Source organism: Hakea prostrata, chromosome 11, assembly GCF_041222555.1.
Source record: "Hakea prostrata isolate BN-2017 chromosome 11, UWA_Hpros_2, whole genome shotgun sequence".
Classification (NCBI taxonomy): domain Eukaryota; kingdom Viridiplantae; phylum Streptophyta; class Magnoliopsida; order Proteales; family Proteaceae; genus Hakea; species Hakea prostrata.
Window position 1 is genome coordinate 2,076,273 of NC_142610.1, and position 20,327 is coordinate 2,096,599.

At 40.0% G+C, this 20,327-nt stretch overlaps 1 protein-coding gene across 1 annotated transcript; it reads left to right on the forward strand.

Annotated features, from left to right (window-relative positions):
• The first annotated feature begins 824 nt into the window (after positions 1–824).
• LOC148999549 (uncharacterized) lies at positions 825–15,853 on the forward strand. The gene is made up of 4 exons (XM_089139592.1): positions 825–1,148; positions 1,319–1,445; positions 3,208–3,369; positions 14,140–15,853. Exons 1-4 carry the CDS (start codon positions 961–963, stop codon positions 15,430–15,432), a joined length of 1,770 nt encoding a protein of 589 aa, XP_088995718.1. The 5' UTR covers positions 825–960; the 3' UTR covers positions 15,433–15,853.
• Positions 15,854–20,327: the final 4,474 nt, after the last annotated feature.

The window sequence follows — 20,327 nt, forward strand, 5'->3', positions numbered from 1 at the left end:
TGGGGCTAGTGTGGAACATTCAACAATGCCCAACCCTAGGTTATTCAATGTAAACTCTTTGCTTATCTCAGTCAAGGGTAATTAAAATCAACTTATGACAACTGGTGCATATTCATTATTTTCCTATTTAGCTCCATGAAACCTCAGATCTAAGCCTTTTAACATTCCACTCACTAGGTTAGTATTACATTTATTGTCTAACTTACTTAACCGTTGGAGGCAGTTACTCCACCAGGGTCAGCCCACCCTTACCGTTTGTTCCCTCCCTGGAATATATAGAATGATTCTGTTCCAAAACCCCCACTCCGAAATATATTGAAGTTTTAACCCTTTTTCTTGGGATAATTCTCAAAGTTTATTTAAAACCCCCACCCCAAAATAAAAAAAACAAAAAAAAAAACTCAAAGTCTTAATCTAGGTTGACTCGGAAGGTCAGATTTGAACGCAACACTAAGGGCCTGTTTGGTTACATGAATCCAGAGATTTCAAATCTTTGGATTCATGAATCTAAAAATATATCCATGAAATTTAAAGATTCATTTTTTTACACTAAAAACGTGAATATGTAGATTTATGGGTAAGGGGTGAAATCTAAAGATTTCAAAAAAGCTATACATTTGTACATTAACAAAAATTACGTTTAAATAATTTTTTAAGATGAATCTATAAATTTCATTCTTTAACCAAACATTTAATTTTATAAATTATAACTCTATAGATTTGAAATCTCGAGAGCCATGTAACCAAACAGCCCTAATAAAAATCTGTAAGGCACGGTTACCAAAAAAAAAAAAAAAAAAAAAATCTATAAGGCACGGCGACCATATTTCCAAATCGGTTGTGAAGTGACTGATACCATCTCCAACCCCCTTAGCCCTCTCACTCCTCGCTCCGTTGTGCAAAGGGATCGCGATCTCAGGTCTCTCTACCTTCTGTGTATGTGCGAGCTGGTGGGATAAAATGGCTTTGAAATTTCTGAACAAGAAGGGATGGCACACGGGAAGCCTCCGGAATATAGAGAATGTCTGGAAAGCGGAGCAAAAACGTGACGCGGAAGATAAGAAATTGGAAGAGCTCCGCAAGCAGATACTGGAGGAAAGAGAGCGCTCTGAATTTCGGCTTCTCCAGGAACAAGCTGGCCTCGTTCCGTAAGTTTGTTTGCCTACCAACATTTAGGGTTTCCTCTCTTTTTCAAGATTATCTCATACTTTAGGCTTGATTTTTCTAATTTCCCGAATCATCACGTAAGCAAGCAGTTGTGATTGTGGCAAAAAAGAAAATTTTGTTATTTGAGTTTTAACTTTGTTTTATCCTGCAGAAAGCAAGAGCGATTGGATTTCCTGTACGACTCCGGATTGGCTGTGGGCAAAGGCAACTCTGAGGGATTCAAGGCGCTTGAAGATTTGCCCAAAACTCAGACGGATGCATCCACTTCGTCCTCCAAGGTACAACTTCTGAATTTTTTCTTGTAACCCAACTGAGGAAACAAAGAATTGAAGGTCATTTCATTGTTGGCCACTTAAGTACCGCTTTGAATTGTCATTTGTTTCCTCTTGTCTTTCTCTTGGGACTGGGAGGTTTTGCGTAATTTTTCTTTTGTTGATAGGTATTTAAAAAAAAAAAAGAAAAACAAGAAAAGAAAAAGAGACAGGCTGAGAAGGAAGAATAAGCAACAGCTAAATGCCACTCTTGAACTACATCCAAGAGAGATGTACTAGAAGCCTTATGATACCATAGCAAAGTTATCCAGTAAGTCCTTAGGGGATGCACGTTCTAGTTCTCCACCAAGTATATGCTTCAGTTTGAGTTATTTCCCTATGAGGGCGTGGAACATAAGCGATCCAGTACCTTAAATTTTATATCCTGGATACTGGAACATGGCCTTCTTTTGCTTTCTAGAAGTGTAGAATTTATCTTCTCCCAAATATGAGAAACAGTTGAGCAGAAGGCTCATCCCATTGGGTTCTAAGCTTTTCCCACATATGGTCCATATCCCTTAACTGCCCACTTGGCCTCGAAAAGTCCATGCTTGTTCTTCAAGAAAGGGTGCAAATGTGGAGGACAGCTCCTCATATTTGAGATGTAAAACTATACTCAAATAACAAGTGGTCTCTAAATTTCAAGATTCCAATGCCAGCCCATAGAATTAACTGAAGGAATAAACTTGGATCTTTCTCTAGTGGAGTTGACACATCATTGGCAGCATTTCCACCAAGCACCTCCAAGAACTATAAGAATGCCTAGGGATGTTATAATAGAACCATATAGCTGCATTATACCCACTTGGCTTTAAGATTTTGATGACAAAGAAGGCCCCACGTGGATGTAGTTATGAAAACCTCCAAATGGAGAGTTTGTTGCATAGCAATCTCTAACTCAAATGGGCTGTGAAATGCTTAATTTTGGCCATGGGTAGGTTTTGTAGATATTGAGCTTCTTATTTCTAGGCCTGTTGATGTAATAGGTGTAATTTATATGCTCGAAGAGTGGGATTAATGCAAGTTCATGGGATTAGTTGTTAAATTCAGTATTAAGTTTTGAGTTGGCAGGATACTTAGTACCTAGATAGAATTTTATTTACTTTATTGAGCATTTGAATGATTGGGAATGTGAGAAGGGTCTTTATCTGATCTTTATAGACATAGAAAGGCCTATAATAGAGTCCTTAAAGACTTAATTTGGCAAATCTTAGAGACAAGAAATGTTTCAAGTGAGTATATAGACATAGTTAAGGATATGTATGATGGTTTAGTGACAAAGGTAATAACGGTTGGGGGCCCATGGTGGAGAGTTCTTGATTACATTTTTTTTTCTGGATAATTTCCCTCGGTTGGCTTAATGTCCATATTGCTTTCTTCATTATTCTATCTGCTACTTTCTTGAAGAATGGCCTTCATACATGCCTGATCTGACACCATTTTAGTTTTATCATGTCTGCATAAGGGACTTGTATGGTTGTATCATGCTTTTCCATGGAGATATTTCGTAGGCTTCTTTAGAACTTCTGGTTAGTTCGTTGTCTGCACTTCAATAACTTTGGTTTATGCATCTGCTTTGCAGTTTCACTTTAAATATTGGTTGATGCCATTGTGCTTAATCTGTTGATAGAGAACACAAGTTCATATAATTTTTGCAGCATCTTTTGGTTGTCTATGTTTCAGTTGGAACACACCTAAACCTCTCTCTACATTTCTGTTCTATTAACAGACATCTGCCCCAGGAGCTCTATTGGAGGACAAGCCTCAATCTGCCAATGATGCATGGAGGAAACTTCACACTGATCCCTTGCTTCTGATAAAGCAGAGAGAGCAAGAAGCCCTGGCTCGAGTGCAAAACAATCCCATTCAAATGGCCATGATTCGCAAATCGGTATGTCCGCTCTTGGTGATTTAACAAGTTTTATAGTCTTACCTTTTGTCGTTGCCTTTTACTCAGAAATTATTTAAGAGGGGGGTAAAAAGGCAGTTTAAAAAATTTGAAAGCCATGAAATGCAGGTTTTATTTGGAAACTGAAAGCTATTTTGCACCTTGCATTAAATTACTTTTGGCAATTACGCAAGAGGCAAAGAACTAAGTTACATTCTAATTGTAAGTTTGTAACTAATCTTGACTTCAACAAGATTTTCCCATATATTATACAACCTTACTTTCTTGCTCCTGCCTTAATCCCAAAAATTATTTGATGCAGGGATAAACTTGTCATTTCACAAGTAAAATGCATTAAATGATTTTCAACTTACTAAAAAATAACTTTTATCGTTTTATTAATCATTGCTTTAATTTACTTTTGGGGATATTTCAAGGGGTAAAAGGTTACACCAAAATTTTCCTTATGTATGATGAGCTCCTGAGGATGTTATGCTATCAAAATATTGCCCATATATATATATATATATATATATATATATATAGGTTTCGAAGAAAATTAGTATTTTGGGGGAGTTGCAGTCTTAAAGTCCTGTGGGTCCCTTAAATCATTTTGATTAATCACAAAGGATAAAAGTGAGGCAAAAACGTCATAAAAGTTGCTAGAATTTTGTTCTATGCATGTAATAGCAATGCAGCATTGTGAACTTATTCAGAGTACTATGAAAGAGCATTAAATATCAAATTCTAACAATGTAGACATATATCCTTTTCCACTTGAAACCTGCCATGTAGAATGCTGTGACGGATTTTAGGAATGAGGGTCGTGGCTTTATCAGAGTAACTGTGTTAGTGCTGCCCATATTCTCCATGTGAAACGGTATCTATATCCAACTGTCCAATTGATGTAGTTAGGTCAGTTGTGTCTTATCTAGTGGAAATATGATGTAGTCCTAGCACGGAATTGCTTAATCCTAGGGTTGAGTCATATGAGTATTGGGCTTTCGTTCCATGGGTTACCCCATTGGCCAACATAATGAATCTAAAGATGGTACATGAGTTGAGTGCTAAAATCCTCCATAGTTTTATTTTAGTCCTTTATGTTCTTAATTGAGTCGGTGCGATTTTTTAATTTTAGTTTCTGGTTCACTTTAAATTGAGGATATTCTGGTCTTATTTAATTAGCGAATAGGGTCTTTTTGTTCTAAATTAGATATTTCGGTCCTTCTGTTTTTATTCCTAAGTGAAGTCCTAGTTATATTAGGACTTCTTTTGTAAGGCTTATTACAGTCCTATTATACCCCCTTTGCCTGAGAATGAAAAAGGTGGATGATATTGCTGTTGCCTCCGCCATCACAAGACTAGTCTGGTGTCATATCCTGATGCAGATGTGCCACCAAAGCTGATCTTTTTTCCTTGGAAAACAACATAGGATTGATTGGTGTACAGGTTGGGCCTTCATTACTTGGCTTTCTCTCATGATTGGCCAACTCAATAGGCCTCAAATATGGGTTTTTGAGTAGAGTACGAAAATTTTATAGTTGGTTCATTTTATAACTTTAAATAGTCAATTGAACTAAGTCTAAATGTTGGTTCAATTATATTTAGTTATTGGGTCAACTAAAGTTGGGATCATAGTTAACAAGAATGGTAAATGATGAAAAATTGGCAAATGGACTTATCTGTTTCAAGAAGGGGGGAACAAATACTAATTGGTGATCAAACAAATGGTTAAATAGATGGAGAACATTAACAAATGGTAAACAAGTGGTACATGTTTTAAGCGTGTAGTTTTCAAAAAACAAAAAAAACGTACTAAAAAAAGTCATTATTCCATATAAATTAAGTAGTTTTTATATGCAATACATGCTTCTACTGTTTAAAAGAGTTATAGCATTCAATCCATAATTATATTCTGCAACCCACTTTAAGCACTATTACACTTGTGGACTAGTGCTTGTTTAGTTGGAGCTGGGATTCATCATTTTTGAAACTCTTTTTGATAGATCCATCAATTTGTTACTTAATTTCCCGGTCCATGCTTTGGGCTTAGATGGAAAATGATATCATTAAGAATCTAGCCCTTTGAGTCATCTTGATGTTGGTGAAAAATCAAGATCAGAACTCAAGAGGGAGACGTGGTCAATTAAGTAAAACTATGTAAAACAACTCAAATGTCAAGGGCAGAAAAATGGAAACATGTTGTAAGTGTGTTTTAAATGTGTTTAAAATGGGGGCTCTAAAAGTTTGTACCTTTTGGCATATTGTGGGAAGCATACAGAAAAATTGTGTTTTTCATAGTTTTAGCATGTGGCGACTGCATGTTATATATGTTCTAAATGCCTTTTTCCCCCTTCAAAATGACTGAGCTGGTATTTAGGGCTAGGTAGGATATTATCTTATGGTTAGTTTAGGACCCTTTTAATTCATATTTGCAGTCTGAAAGGATTCTCTATTGTACAGTTAGCCGTTTATTTAAAGACCCTATGGATAAATACAATGAGCTTATAAATGCCCCTGTACGGAGAAGTGATATCATCCAGATTGAAGGAACTAGAAGAGCTAGGGGTAGACCTAAGATAACCTTAAGAGAAGTGGTGAGAAAGGATATGCATAGCTTAGGCCTTGTATCTAGCATGGCCTCAAATAGAACTGATTGGAAGGCGAGAATCCATGTAGCCGACCCCATTTAGTTGGGACAAGGCTTGTTGTTGTTGTATAATTGTTTCTAATCTATCACTGTGGGAATCTCTAGGAGGGATCTACCATCTGGAGTTGGACTCCATTAATTATCAGATCTAGTACCTTTATAGCTGCTGAGCAGCATCTTTGGTGATCATGCAAGGCTGCAAGATTTGGTACTCAGACAGGTAACATTCCTCAAGTCTGGGACCTCTTCTTCCCCTTTTTCTTATCTTATTTTTCCTTTTCATTCCTTGAAGGCCTGCAACAGACATGTTTCAACACACCCGTCTTCCCCACATTAGAACCCTGTTAATTCCATATCCTCATTGGAATCCCTTTGTTTTTGTAGACTTAGAATTCATACTTTATCTGAACCCTAGAAGACATTGACCAGAGATTCCTAATTTTGCTCAGCAAGCTCCTGATTTTTAGGGTTGTCAGCTCTTCATCTTACTTTATCAAGCCTAACCCTAAAGCTACAACCCCCAACATACCCTACTACGTCATTCTAAAATTTCACAAAAGCCTTGTTCTCCAGTGGACAGAACTGCTTCAGTTTAGAGGATCTTGGATGGCTGCTGGCCTGGAGCCCAATCAAGGCTGCATCATGTCCAGTCTGAACTTGGTGAGTCACATCCTAGCTGGAGGTTCTTGGTGATTCTACCCAAGACCTGTTTGTGACCCTGTATTCAGTCTTCAATATTATCATCCAAGCTTCCCCATCGAAGAGCAGGTTCTACAGCAGGTTTGTGGCAGAACCAGTCCTCCTCCACCGTTTTCTTAACCTAACAGCCCCATCAAGTACCTAAACTCTAGTCTTCCAAGACACATTGTTTCACCCATCCTGTCACCCCCCTTTCCAAACCCCCCCCCCACCAAAAAAAAAAGGGCCTGACGTTCACCCTATCATCTCATCCTAAACCCAAAATAGTGTAACCCCCAAGGGGGCTAATAACCAGGATCGATTATATCAATTCTGCAGTCAAATTAGGGTTTCACAAAACCCTCCAGTTGGGGATGTAGGGGGTATTTTGGGTTTTAGGACTTGTGGGCAAGGGTTGGATAGGTGCGGCTAGTGCTAGGAGGCTTAGGGTTGAAGAAAGACAAATCCAAATCTGGTTAATTCCAAGTTCAAATTCAATTTCAAGTCTAGGGTGATGAGATTTCAGATCTTTCCAGTTTTGGTCGAACCCAGGGTTTTGGGGTTGGGTTGGGTAATTTTGATAGGCCGTGGGACCAGCTAATTCGGTGAAATTTTGTTGGTCTAAGGGATGTAGGAAGCTATTGGGAGGGGAGGAATCCTAGCAGGTTTGCGATGGCCTAGAGGAGGGAATTCTGCCTTGCGCAGAAGCAGAATTGATGGTTTGAACCTACCGGGGAGAGAAGGCTGCGATGGTTTGTAGATGAGCTGGACTTAGCTGGAGTGATCTGAACTGAATTCTGCAGAAGGAAAACTGATATTATCTGCTGGAATTGATGGTGGACTGTTGAAGATAAATGCTGGTGATTTGAACCAGGTTATAGGGCTATGGTTGTTGAAGTAATCTCCCTAGATGTAGGTTTGCCCAGGAAATTCCAGTAAGAAAGCATGAAAAATTCTAGGATTTCAGAAGGGTTTTCACATTCTCAAACTTAATTATAGTGGGAACAGGGTTCTGGATATTTACAGAAATCAGAATTTTGGGTTCTTAGGGAGATTCAGCCAGTGTGGATTAGGTTTTTATCCTTGCTGGTGCTGTAATTTCAGAACTGGGGATCAATGATTCAGAGGTAATAGGAGGTCTGAATGATCTAAACTTGGGGTTTCGGAAGCTTTAAAATTCTGTAGAATTCTTCCAAGGTATAAGATGAAGTGCAGAAATTTTCTAAGGAAATTAGGCTGATTGGGGAGAATAATCTTAGGGAGACAGCCTAGGGCTAGGTGCAATCCTAGGGGAAGGGAAAAGAGACCTAAAGGGGCTGGGGAAGATGGACTAACAGGGGTGGGGGCTGCTGCTATTGCAGGGAACAAGGAGAAAGGGGGAGGGGCTACGGTTGCTAGGGGAGGGGTAGGGCTTTGCTGTACTGGAAGGGGAAGGGAGAGGGAGTAGGTGCAATGGGGTTGGGGTGGGTTTCTAGGCCTGGGCAAGAGGGGAAGGGCTGCGGCATGGTTTTCCAAGTGTCCGCCTAGGCAGTAAGGCGGTTTTTTCAACCGTTTATTAACATGCAGTTACAGCCTCCTAATCGTTATCACTTTGTCGCGTTGTGTGCCTTATTGTTGCCTAAACGCCAAAGAGGTCCTTTTTTTTACATCTTGTACATAATAATATTCTTTTCTTTATTTTTTTTATATTTTATTCTACAAAGCCATATACAAATATAATAGTTAGTCATTTTGGAATTGGGAATCAATGAATCATTAGATGGACAAGGCACTTATTTGGCATCAAACTATCATAGAAGTAAAAATGTAAAATTACTACTTTCATCTTTATACTTTTAATTTGATATAGGTCATAGTCATATGTTATGATGCTTGATGAGATGAACTTATGTTTGTGATGCTTGATGAGATGAACTTATGTTTGTGTGTTTTTTTTTGGGACAATCTTTCATAATTATGATTATTGAATTTTTTATTTTTTGGTGGATGAATGTGATTCTTGAAGGATTGTTTAGCTTATAATAGATATTTATCAGTTTAAAAGTAGTTGTACTGAAAAAATTTGACTCAACCGCTTTGGTCGCCTTATTATTGCTTAGGCGCCGCTTTGTCTCCTAATCGCCTAGGCAGAGCCCCAACCGCTTTGGTCGCCTTGCCTCTTTGACAACCATGGGCTGCGAACAAGGGTGAAGGCAGGGGGGTGGGGGCCTTCTATACTTGTTGATGGCTGGAATTAATGATTGAAGCATCAATGCTTGCTGGAATTACAGAACTGAACTTGAGAGCTTGAAGAAGATGGATCTAGACAACCACTAGGTCCCCCTCAAAGGAACCCTGCCAACCACTTTGGCTGCAATAAATTCAATAGTCTTTGTTCATCAGAAACTGAAACTATACATAGACTTCTTAGTTAGTTATTTACAGCCTTTACATTCTATGAGACCAAATCAAACTATACTCCTGACTGCCTTAAACTTAGGTCACTTATCGAACTAGGAATCTTATCCAACTAACTTTATCCAGATAAGAAACCAGTAGGCACTTAAATCGGGACTCTTAAATCAGATTAGAATCCCAATAGAAGACAAAAACTGAAAGATCAATTCTAAACAAAAGAACACTCTTAAAAGATAAGAACCCTCCTAAAGGATAGGAAAGAATCTTATCTTATCCACAATTCAAATAAGACTTTAAAATGGACCATAAGTCACAAGTTACTAACCCTGATAAAAAAAAAAAGAAAGTAGATCCTTAGCCCTTGGATCAAGGGGATTCCAACTAGACCCATATTAAACCCTAAGAGGGCTTGGAAAATGACCAAAATACCCCTAGGCTATTCATCCATCTCTGGATTGGGCCTTCTTGGGCCTACGTGTTGGGGCCAATTATAGGGGGTCAACCTTGGTCACCTCAGCTGGAGTTGTGCAGTTTAATGGAGAAATCTAGAAAACAATAACCTAGAAAACCAAAGGGGTCAAAGGAACCCTACCAATACTTCTTTGGCTGTAAACTCTCAGTAACTTTGTTCATCAAAAACTGATTTTCTGTGTTAACCCTACCATACCTCTTTGGCTGTAAACTCTCAATAACTTTATTCATCAAAAACTGATTTTCTGTGTTATGCTTGAGGATTTATACAAGACTCCAAAACAGAACTAAATCAAAAGACATAACTGACTACTTAACTAATTGGGATTCTACAATCAGATTAGAAACCCAACTGGACTACTTCACTAATTAACTGAAAAAACCCTAAAAGGACAGAATTACTCCCAGAGGGTGCGCATGGGCCTGGAAGTGCTAGGCCCTCTTGCGGCTCTTGATGAGCCTCTTTTTGCTGTTCACGTGATAGGGTTTAGGGAACATCTAGGGCTTCTAGTTCTAGGGTTTCTAGGGGTGACTAGGGTTAGGGTTAAGGTCAAATGTTGAGGAAGAATGGGGTTGTGATCCTAAAATGGTGAAGGAATTGGTGGAGGAGATGGAGAACTAATGGGGCTAGGGTTTTGGGGAAGAAGGTGAAGTGCTGCAATGAAGAAAGGGAGGGGAAAGAAAGGTGCAATGGGGTAGGGGTTGGGACAGGGAAAAGGGGCTTCAGAGTTTTGATGGTAACAAGGGTGAGGGATGGGAATTGAATGACAGGGAGGTCAATATCCTAAAAGGGGGTGGGGTTTGAGGGAGGGTGATGTAAACCAAGGAGGAAATGTGGCTTTCTCACTGCTGAAGATGATTAGCAGCACTTTTCTAAGGTTTTTGAAGCTTCCGTGTAGGTTTTTAGGGTTTTAGTTTAGCTGAAAGTATTCGGCACTTGAAGGATAGATGCTGTATGATTTCTAATGAGGAAAGTTTTAATTCAATCTGATTTTATTTCTCTTTTCTGCAATTTTGATTTTCCAGTTTATGGTTAGGGTTGTGCAAGATTAGGGATGCAGTTCTAGGTTATCCAGGGATGGGGAATGGCTTCTGTTCATTACCAAAGGTTATGGGGGTGTTGCAGAGGCTATTCCTATAGGGACTTAGGTCTTAGAGGGGAGGGATTGATGTTTTCTGCAATTACAGCAATAGAAGAATCCAGAAAATTGCTGCAGGGGTCGGGGAAGTAGAGGAGGATGGGGAGGCTTTGGGCTGGGGATTGGTCACTTGCTGTTCTTCAAGGAGAATGTGAATAAGAGTTGCTGCTGCTGCTGCTGCTGTGGGAGAAGAATTAATGAAGAAGACCACGAAGCTGCCACAGGGTTTCCTCCTTTGGAATCGTACACCAAACTAATCAAACCTCATTGGCTATAACTCTTAGCAAATTTTATTGATTTCATTTCTGATTTGTTACATTCCAGGGCCTTGAATTCATAGCAAAAAATGAAAGACTCCAAGTAGAACTCGATGCAAAGGAGTTCTACTCTAGAAAGACCTAGAATTTTAAGTCCAACTCAACTAATTCAAATTTGGAATTCAAATAATAAAAGACTTCTGCCAACAACTACTAGGACTCCTTTAATTAAGGAGAGTCCTACTTAAATAAGACTTTCTAAACTATGGTGGTTAAACTTTAGGAAAATGACAAAAATACCCCTTGGGGTGCACTCGAAGTTGGTGGCTGCTTATGGCTTCTTGCAGCTTCTATTACGGGGCTGATTATGGTTTACATCAATTCTTCCCCTCTAGAAGACATTCATCTGCGATGAATGGGTGATTTCCATGTACTTCTCGTATAGATGAAGGTCAACCCTCTTAAAGTCATCTACATGAATTTATTTATTCTCAATTACTGGCTTACCCTTCCACTTGACAAAGAAACCATGATATCTTGGTCCTATCCGAGTGATCTTGTGCACGTCATCAAGGATTTCTTCAATGGAATTTTGATAATGGGGAGTAAGTTTTGTTAGCCGTAACATATGCTCTGTATCTTCCTCATCTGAATGATGACCTATATAGGTCTGCCACATCGAAGATATTGTTGATGCCAGGTATCAGGGGGTAATTCCAACCCTAAGCATTGGGTCCAACTCGATCAAGAACTTTCTGTGGCCCCATTTTATTGGGGGTGGAGCTTGGTGTTGACTCCTAACCGGTGTCTCTCTGGATGAATTCAAACCATAACCATATCTCTAGGTTTGAACTCCACTTACCGGTGTCTCTCTGGATGAATTCAAACCATAACCATATCTCTAGGTTTGAACTCCACTGAGCTCCTGTACCTATATATATATATATATATATACTAGTAAAAGTGCCACGTGCAAATGCACGAGGTATTTATCAATCACCATGTATTGGGCATGGAAATTGAATGGCCTATGCATAAGTGAACCTATTAACAACAGCTGAGGTTGGATTTTAGAATAAGTTTGTCTTTAAAATGCGTGATTTTGATTAAACGTTTTTAATGCAGTTTCTTCTTCCTCAATTAATATTTCTTGATTTTTGGGAGAAACTCTTCATATTCCTTTAGCTGTTAATGGTTTCTTTGAAAAACAAGAAGGGGAAAAATTGAGAATTAAATTGATTCAAATAATTTAAAGAATTTTAATTGACCATTATAGACATCATTTATTACTAATATAAAGGTCTAATTGATTGAATACAGAGGGGTGTTGGAGGGAAACAAAATGTAGCCGTGTCCCTTGAGTTCATACTTATATATATATATATATATATATATATATATATATATATATATATGTATATGTACACACACACACACATCTGTGTTGAAGGTTGTCTTTCTTCTAACATTTGCATGTACTTCTGTAATGTGCTGTAGGAACTCATCTGCCTGAATATTGATTCTTGTCTCTGCGGGGAGTGGTCCTAAGTCAAATAGGCTTTTGTGGTTGAATACCCCGTAATGCTTCAAATAGAGTCCACCCATTAGTCCTGTTAACAGAGCTGTTGTAGGCAAACTCTGCCATGTTTAGGATGGTAGGACAACTCTTTTCATAGTCTCTAACCAGGCTTCTCAACAGATTTCCCAGGGTTTTGTTAACAACTTTAGTGTGGCCATCACTCTGGGGGTGAACGGCTGTAGAAAACAATAATGTAGTATTGGTCATCAATATAAGGTCTTCCAGATGTAACTCAAATTTTACATCCCTATCTGATACAATGGTACTGGGTAACCTGCACGTTCTTACTGTCTCCCTGAAAAAGAGTTTGACATCATAAGTTTTCTGACAAGGGATAAAATGGGCCATTTTGGTGAACCTATTGACTACCATAAAGATAGAGTCTGTCTTACTTCCTTGGGTGGGGGGCAGCGTGGAACAAAATCAATACTCAATTTTCCAGGGTTGGTTGGGAGTAGGTAAGGGGAAATATAACAGTGTTCGGGCCCCTCATTTAGCTGATTGTTGTACCTTGCACCTATTACCAACCATCTCTACATCATTGTGCATACGGTGCCAAATAATACATATCCATTACTTGTGTAGTGGTCTTTGCTGCTCCAAAGTATCCTCCTAGTCCACCATGTAGTTGTCTGATAAGGTGTTGTCGTGAAGAGGTGTTGGGGATGCACGCTTGAGTTCCATGAAAGAGATGGCCGTCATGTAGTGAGTACCGGCGATGTTGACCTCCTTGTGTTAACTCTTCATATAATGTTCCAAAGTCTCTGTCATTGGGGTACTCATGGGTGATCTGTTGGATGCCTAAAGCTTCTAGGGACATCAGTGTCATAGTTAATATTTTTCTGCAGAGGGCATCTTCAACTTTATTTTTTTTACCTGCCTTGTACTGTGGGGTGAAGTTGAACTCCTACATATAACCTACCCACTAGGCATGCTTTTGATTGAAAGTCTTCTGGATGTGGAGGTGCGTCAATGGTTCATAATCTGAGTAGGGCACAAATTCTCTCACCACCTAGTAATCTCTCCAGTGTCTAAGAACTTGGACTACAATATATAATTCTAGATCAGAAGTGGAATTCCTGGATTTAGCTTCATTTAATTTTTCACTGTAGAAGGAAATAGGATGCCCCTGCGAAGCTGGTCGAAGGCTCAGATTTTTAGGAGAATACAATTTCAAATATCAAGCCAGTATGATCATCAGATCATGAGCTAATCAAGAATCTTTTAGTGTTCCAAAATCAAATTGGTGACAGAACCGGAAGCTTCAGAACAGCAATTAGTTTATAAATCGGAATAGAGAATAAATACCAGCAGGATCCAAATGATAACAGGAAAACCGAACCATGGGACTAGAAAATTGAAGCCATAACTAGAAGAATGGGTCTCTTTGTCACATGATTGAATAAACAGTACATATATCCACTTTATTTAGTTATGTATTTTTTTTTTCTTCTTTTTTGGGTTCTTGTTTGGGGGGTCGGGGGAGATGAATTGTGCTGTGGTGGTGGTTATCTGCATGAGGCATTATTTTTCTTCTCCAACACCAATTTTCCATGCCTAGTTCATAATATTGCTGCTAAATACCTGGGTTGATCTTTGTAGGTTGAAGCAAACAAGGACAAAGGGCAAAAACATAGTAAATCAGGACACAAGAAGAAGCATAAAGAAGAGAGGTCAATGCATGAGCGATCGTATGGGAAAGGCCAAATTGGATCAGAGAAGGCCACTAGTGACAGGGATGGAAGAGTAAAGAGTAACCGTGACAAGTACTCAAGGGGTGAGAAGAGATCATCTGAAGTTTCGTCAGATTTGGAACATGATGCAGAAAAAAGGTTGGAGAGAAGGAAAAGCAGTCCGGACAAGGGTAACCATGACAAGTACTCAAGGGGTGAGAAGAGATCATCTGAAATTTGGTCAGATTCGGAACATGCAGAAAAAAGGGTGGAGAGAAGGAAAAGCGGTCATGACAAGAGTAACCATGACAAGTACTCAAGGGGTGAGAAGAGATCATCTGAAGTTTGGTCAGATTTGGAACATGATGCAGAAAAAAGGGTGGAGAGAAGGAAAAGCGGTCATGACAAGAGTAACCATGACAAGTACTCAAGGGTTGAGAAGAGATCATCTGAAGTTTGGTCAGATTCGGAACATGATGCAGAAAAAAGGGTGGAGAGAAGGAAAAGCAGTCATGACAAGAGTAACCATGACAAGTACTCAAGGGGTGAGAAGAGATCATCTGAAGTTTGGTCAGATTTGGAACATGATGCAGAAGAAAGGGTGGAGAGAAGGAAAAGCAGCCATGACAAGAAACTGAAGGACGAGGTACATTCTTCTAGAGGCCTGTCAAGCTTAGAAGCTCCCACGAAGACTGAAGAGAACAGAGGAATGAGTTGCAGCAAGAACCGTCCCAAGTTAAAGCATGAGAAGCTATCGCCGGAAGAACCATCAGGTCTCAGGGATGCATCAAGGGAACGCAGGAGTCATCAAGCAGATGGTGACCATAAGAATGCTGATTCCACCAGCAAGCAAAAAACCAACTCCACTGAAGTCGGTGCACCCACAGAATCTTATGGGCGGAGGTCATCTGGTAAGCACTCAAATACTGCCCCAAAGCTTTCTGCGGAGGAGAGAGCTGCCAGGTTGCGTGAGATGGAAATGGATGCTGAGCTGCACGAGCAGCAAAGATGGAAGCGGTTGAAAAAGGCTTCAGAAGATGATGCTCGGGAAGTGAAACAGGTGGATTATTCCGGTGGGCAGAGTTTCCTGGATGATGCTCGCAAGAGTGTATATGGTGCTGATAAGGGGGGCAGCTCAACGATCGAGGAGAGTGTGCGCCGTCGATCATATTATCTGCAGAGACGGTCAGAAGCAGGTGAACAGAATGCTTATCGACGATGAGTGTATCCTCCAAAAACAATGCTTGCATCCTACATTTGTTGTTGATGATTTGGTATTTCACTGTAATTATGGAGTCACTATGGCAAGATGCTAAAGGGCAGGTTCAAGCTGAGTGACATGGTAACTTTGATCTGACCGAGTAGTCAGTTTGATAGATTGGCTGACTTGCCAAATTGGACTTCCAACATATTTATTGGCAACACCAGGAATTGACATAACAGTGATTTGGCATTGGGTGTTTACCAGAAAGGAGAAAAAAAAGGGGTTTGGTATTGGGTAGATACTTTATTAAAGCTCTTTGATGAGTGGATTTTCAGACTCGATCATCCATTGTTCATAGCATGTAAAAGATAATTTACCCAAAAAAAAGCATGTAAGAGAATAATGATACAGGTTAGCAACAATAGGGAATTTACTTTAGGTTAGTAATAATTGCCTACTTTTTTTTTTGGGGAAAATTATTGCCTACTTCCACCCGACAGGAATAGAGATTAATTTTATATTATTGGAATTCCAACCCCATATAAGTAACTAACCCAAAATTTGTTCTAAATATAACTACTGTCAAATTCTAATTATATGGACCTACCAAATTTAAGAGAAAACACATCTAAACCTTACTTCTTTTTTTTTTGGGTAAATAAAAGAGGAGAATGTTAGTAGGGGACCAGAGCCCCCGCACGCAAGGGACATCGAGTGCGACCATGCAAGCAAGCCGACGGCCCCGCCGGAGTCCCACCGGAGGCCAGAAGACCACAAAGCCGAGGAGGAGAAGAGGGGATTCGAACTCGGACAGAGGCTCCAAACCACGGGTGAGCGGGCCTAGCCACCACCCTCGTATCTAAACCTCACTTGTGAAACCAAGTTGTCCACTGTAAGGGAAGAAAAACTTCTGATCCTTATATTCTTTTCTCTTTTTGTAGAATGATCCTTACGTTCATATGTTTAATTTGTGGGGTTTGATATATTTTCAGATTGTATTCAATCATGTATTCTAGATGTGGAGCGTTGAGAGTGTTGGCCAATCATGTTCACCAACCACGCATCTCAATTGCTACTTTCTTGCATCCAAGCCAGAGAGAGGATCACCAACTCCTCTGTTTACACACTGTCCTACTTCTTTACTCTGTCTCATATTCTGTCTTCAGCTGATCAAAAAATATAAAAAATGAAACTCCTATCTTGGAACATTAGGGGTGTGAATGGGAAGTTCTCTCTTCAATGTCTGAAGAAGACCCTTATCAAAACAAAGCCTCAGGTTGTTTTCTTATGTGATACTAAGTGTAGACAGTAGTAATCACCAAAACCTCGTGGATCTGAATAAAGCAGTTTTCAAGGACTACTACCTCGTAGGTTTTTCGAACAGCTATGGGTCAAAAGGACTCAAGGGTGGACTAATGGTGATTGCCCAAAAAAACTGCCCTATCTAGTTGTTTCATGCCGATAACCATATCCTGGCTATCTCTGGGAACATACCATCCCTTTGGATTGGAATATTTGTCTATGCCCCCACCAAATTATCCTGATAGGGTTGTGTTTTGGGAAAATCTTGACTTTTTTCTCAACAACATCAACAAGCCCTTTTTCATTGCTGGTAATTATAATGAAGTGATCCATGCAAGAAACAAACTAGGTGGATCTTTCAAACTTACACCAGCGAGGACTGCATTCTTAAACATGGTCAATTCCCATTCCCTTCTGGAAATTAATGCTCCGAGTCCTACTTTACCTGGACCAACCGACAAAGGCCTCCCAACCTCATAAAGGAGAAATTGGACCATGTCTTTTCTAGTCCCAGTTGGGTGTCACTCTTTTCATCAACCCAGGTTCAAAGACTTCCAGCAGCCTGCTCTGACCACAATCCTTTGATAGTAAAAGTTATGGACTACAAGCACCAAGGAAAAAAACTTCTTCATTACCAAATTGCCTGGCATCTGCATCCAAACCTCTTGAAAGAGGTCACCACCAATTGGAACACCAACTGTGGACAACCCTTGATAGGAAAACTGGCATGCCTCTCTAGATTTCTCTCCCATTGGAACATTTCCTCCTTTGGCAAGGTCAATGAGCTTTCGATCGTTTGACCACGGAGATTGATCTGTTGGAATCTACACCTGCCCCGATTTCAATTTGATCAAAGAAAAAGAGAACTCGCTTGGGCACTAGACCTGAAGAATTCTGGTTTCAAAAATCTAGAAGTCAGTACCTCTTTGAAGGGGATAGGAATACTAGATTCTATCACCTCAATTCCAAGATTAATAACCATGTGAGAAAGATTGAATCTATCTGCCATGAAGGCTTAACCCTAACCGAGCCTAATCTCATTGCATCTGCCTTTGCCCAATACATGCAAAATCTGTTCACCACATCCAAACCCCTCGATACCTCTTTCATCCAATGCCTTTTCCCCACAATGACTAACATTGATATGTTAGACCATCTCACTCTTGCCCCATCCATAGAAGAATTGAAAATGGTTGTGTTCTCTCTAGGACCCTACAAAGCCGCCGATGGTTTCAATGCTTCTTTTTCAAAAACATTGGGATATTGTCGGCCAAGACGATCCTACTTCGTGAACTCCTTTTTCTCGGATGGAACTCTCCCCCAGGGCACAAACCATACCTTGGTATGCTTTATACCTAAGAAAGAGAATGCGGAAACTGTCTCAGATTTCAAACCAATCAGTCTATGCAATGTCTCTTACAAAATTCTGGCTAAAACTCTAGCATTGAGACTGAAAACTATCCTCAAACATATCATCTCCCTGTGACAAGGAGCTTTTGTACCAAACAGGCAAATTACGGAAAACATTTTCCTTGCCCAAGAAAATTTTCATTTTATGAAAAAAACAAGGGGAAAAACAGGATATGTTGCCCTAAAACTGGACATGTCAAAAGCTTATGATCGGGTGGAGTGGAATGTTATAAGGGATATATTCTCCTTTTTGGGGTTTAATCAAGCTTGGTGTGAGCTGGTATTAAAACTCATGAATTCTGCAACCTTTTTAGTCAAATTGAATGGATGCCCCTTCCAGTGGTTCTCGGGTACTAGGGGAATTAGACAAGGTTGCCCCCTCAGCCCATACCTTTTCCTCCTTATCATGGAGATCTTGTCTAGAATCCTCAATGAGTATATATCCCTTAATATGTTCAAAGACATCAAGATTGCGAAAGAAGCACAAAAAATCTCTCACCTCTTCTTTGCGGATGATACGTTTCTCTTCTGGAGAGTTGAAAGAGAGGATGTTCTTACTCTCAAAGCAACCCTGGAACTCTTCTCTGACATTACTAGTCAAGAGATAAATCCGGAAAAGAGTGGAGCTTTCTTCAGCAGAAATGTAGCCCAGGAAAACAAATCCCAAATCTTGTCGATTCTGGGAGTCCCTGAAATGAAAAAGGATGCTCTCTATTTAGGGACGAATTTGATTATGGGAAAATCCAAGACTCATAATCTTAAATTTATCCTTCACAAGATAAGGGCAAGATTCTCAACTTGGAAAGCTCTACCCTATCCGCGGGAAGGGAAGTACTCATAAAATCGGTGCTCAGCCACTCTCCCTCACCATATGCAATGCCGCTTCCCAAAAGCAATTTGCAAACAAATTGACTCCTCTGCCAAAAGTTCGGCGGGAACCCGACTAGGAAAAAGCGTTGACTCTAATTTCTTGGGATAGATGTTGCAAACCAAAACATCAGGGGTATGGGCCGGGAAAACGAGAGGACATCAATAAAGCCCTACTCCTCAAGCAAGGATGGAAACTTTAAATGAACCATCCTCCCTTGGGCCACAACTCGAAAGCCAAATACTTTCCCAAGACAAGTTTGTTCAACCGAATTAAAACACCGAAATGGCTCGTGGCCATGGCAAAGTATCCACGACATCACCCCCAGTGAAGAAAATGGTAACCAGACAGGTTGGAGACGGGCTAGATACCTCATCGGTATGACCCCCGGCTCCACGATGCAAAGAGTATTAATGAAGAATACCCACAGTCCAATATCGGAGGCATGACACCCGTGGCACAAATGTCACAATATGTCTCAACAAACAGGAGTACCCTCACACTTCAACCTCATCTTTCCCACTCTCACTATTAAATCTCAACTTGTCACAAGATAGTTGGATATCCCGCATTTCCACCAATGGTGAATTCATGTCCAAATTGGCAGAAAAGAATTGTCAAAACACAAATATGACACAATTCCCAACGAATCACTAGTTGGTGGAAAATGTCGGAAGATACCGATACACCCAAAACTCAAAACTCTGGCGCCCGAATGCGGGGCTACCATAGAGCTACACCTCGATGGACGGAAATGCACAACATTTGTGAACGGCAGCGATAAGACGGAGACTCGTGGCATATCTTCATCTCTTGTGAATGGACCAAGAGAATGGGCAGCAGGACCACGGGGACGGAACACCAACCCAACGATCCATCTTGCATCTATGCAATGAACCTCTATGAGTTCCAACATGACGCATAAAAACGGGTTTTTTCCGTCTTTGTAACCACATGTTACTTCTATGGCAAGAAATAAATAAGGCAGAATGCAAAATTAAAACCCAACCCCAGCGATAATAAAAAATGTTAATAATTGGCTCCTAGAAATGAAAATACGCCTCATAGGCGAACCCAAGAAAATTTTAGCCAAAATCAGCAAGCGAGTGCATAACACAATATACTAATTCTTACTCAATTTGTGCGGGGACATAACAAACCATTAGATACAACAGGATGGAGCATGGGACTGATGAAACAAGGAGAAATTGTGGCGGCAAAAACATGATATATGAGAAAGACCAACTACCTTGATACACTAATAAGGGCAATCAAGGAAGGCATGCAATACACGGATCAAATCCGGAAGTATGGATAAATGAAGAGCAACGAT

Coding starts and splice junctions, on each gene's coding strand:
- LOC148999549 (XM_089139592.1), top strand. CDS start 961: ATGGCTTTGAAATTTCTGAACAAGAAGGGATGGCACACGGGAAGCCTC. Junction 1,446..3,207: donor CATCCACTTCGTCCTCCAAG/GTACAACTTCTG, acceptor TTCTATTAACAG/ACATCTGCCCCAGGAGCTCT. Junction 3,370..14,139: donor TGGCCATGATTCGCAAATCG/GTATGTCCGCTC, acceptor TGATCTTTGTAG/GTTGAAGCAAACAAGGACAA.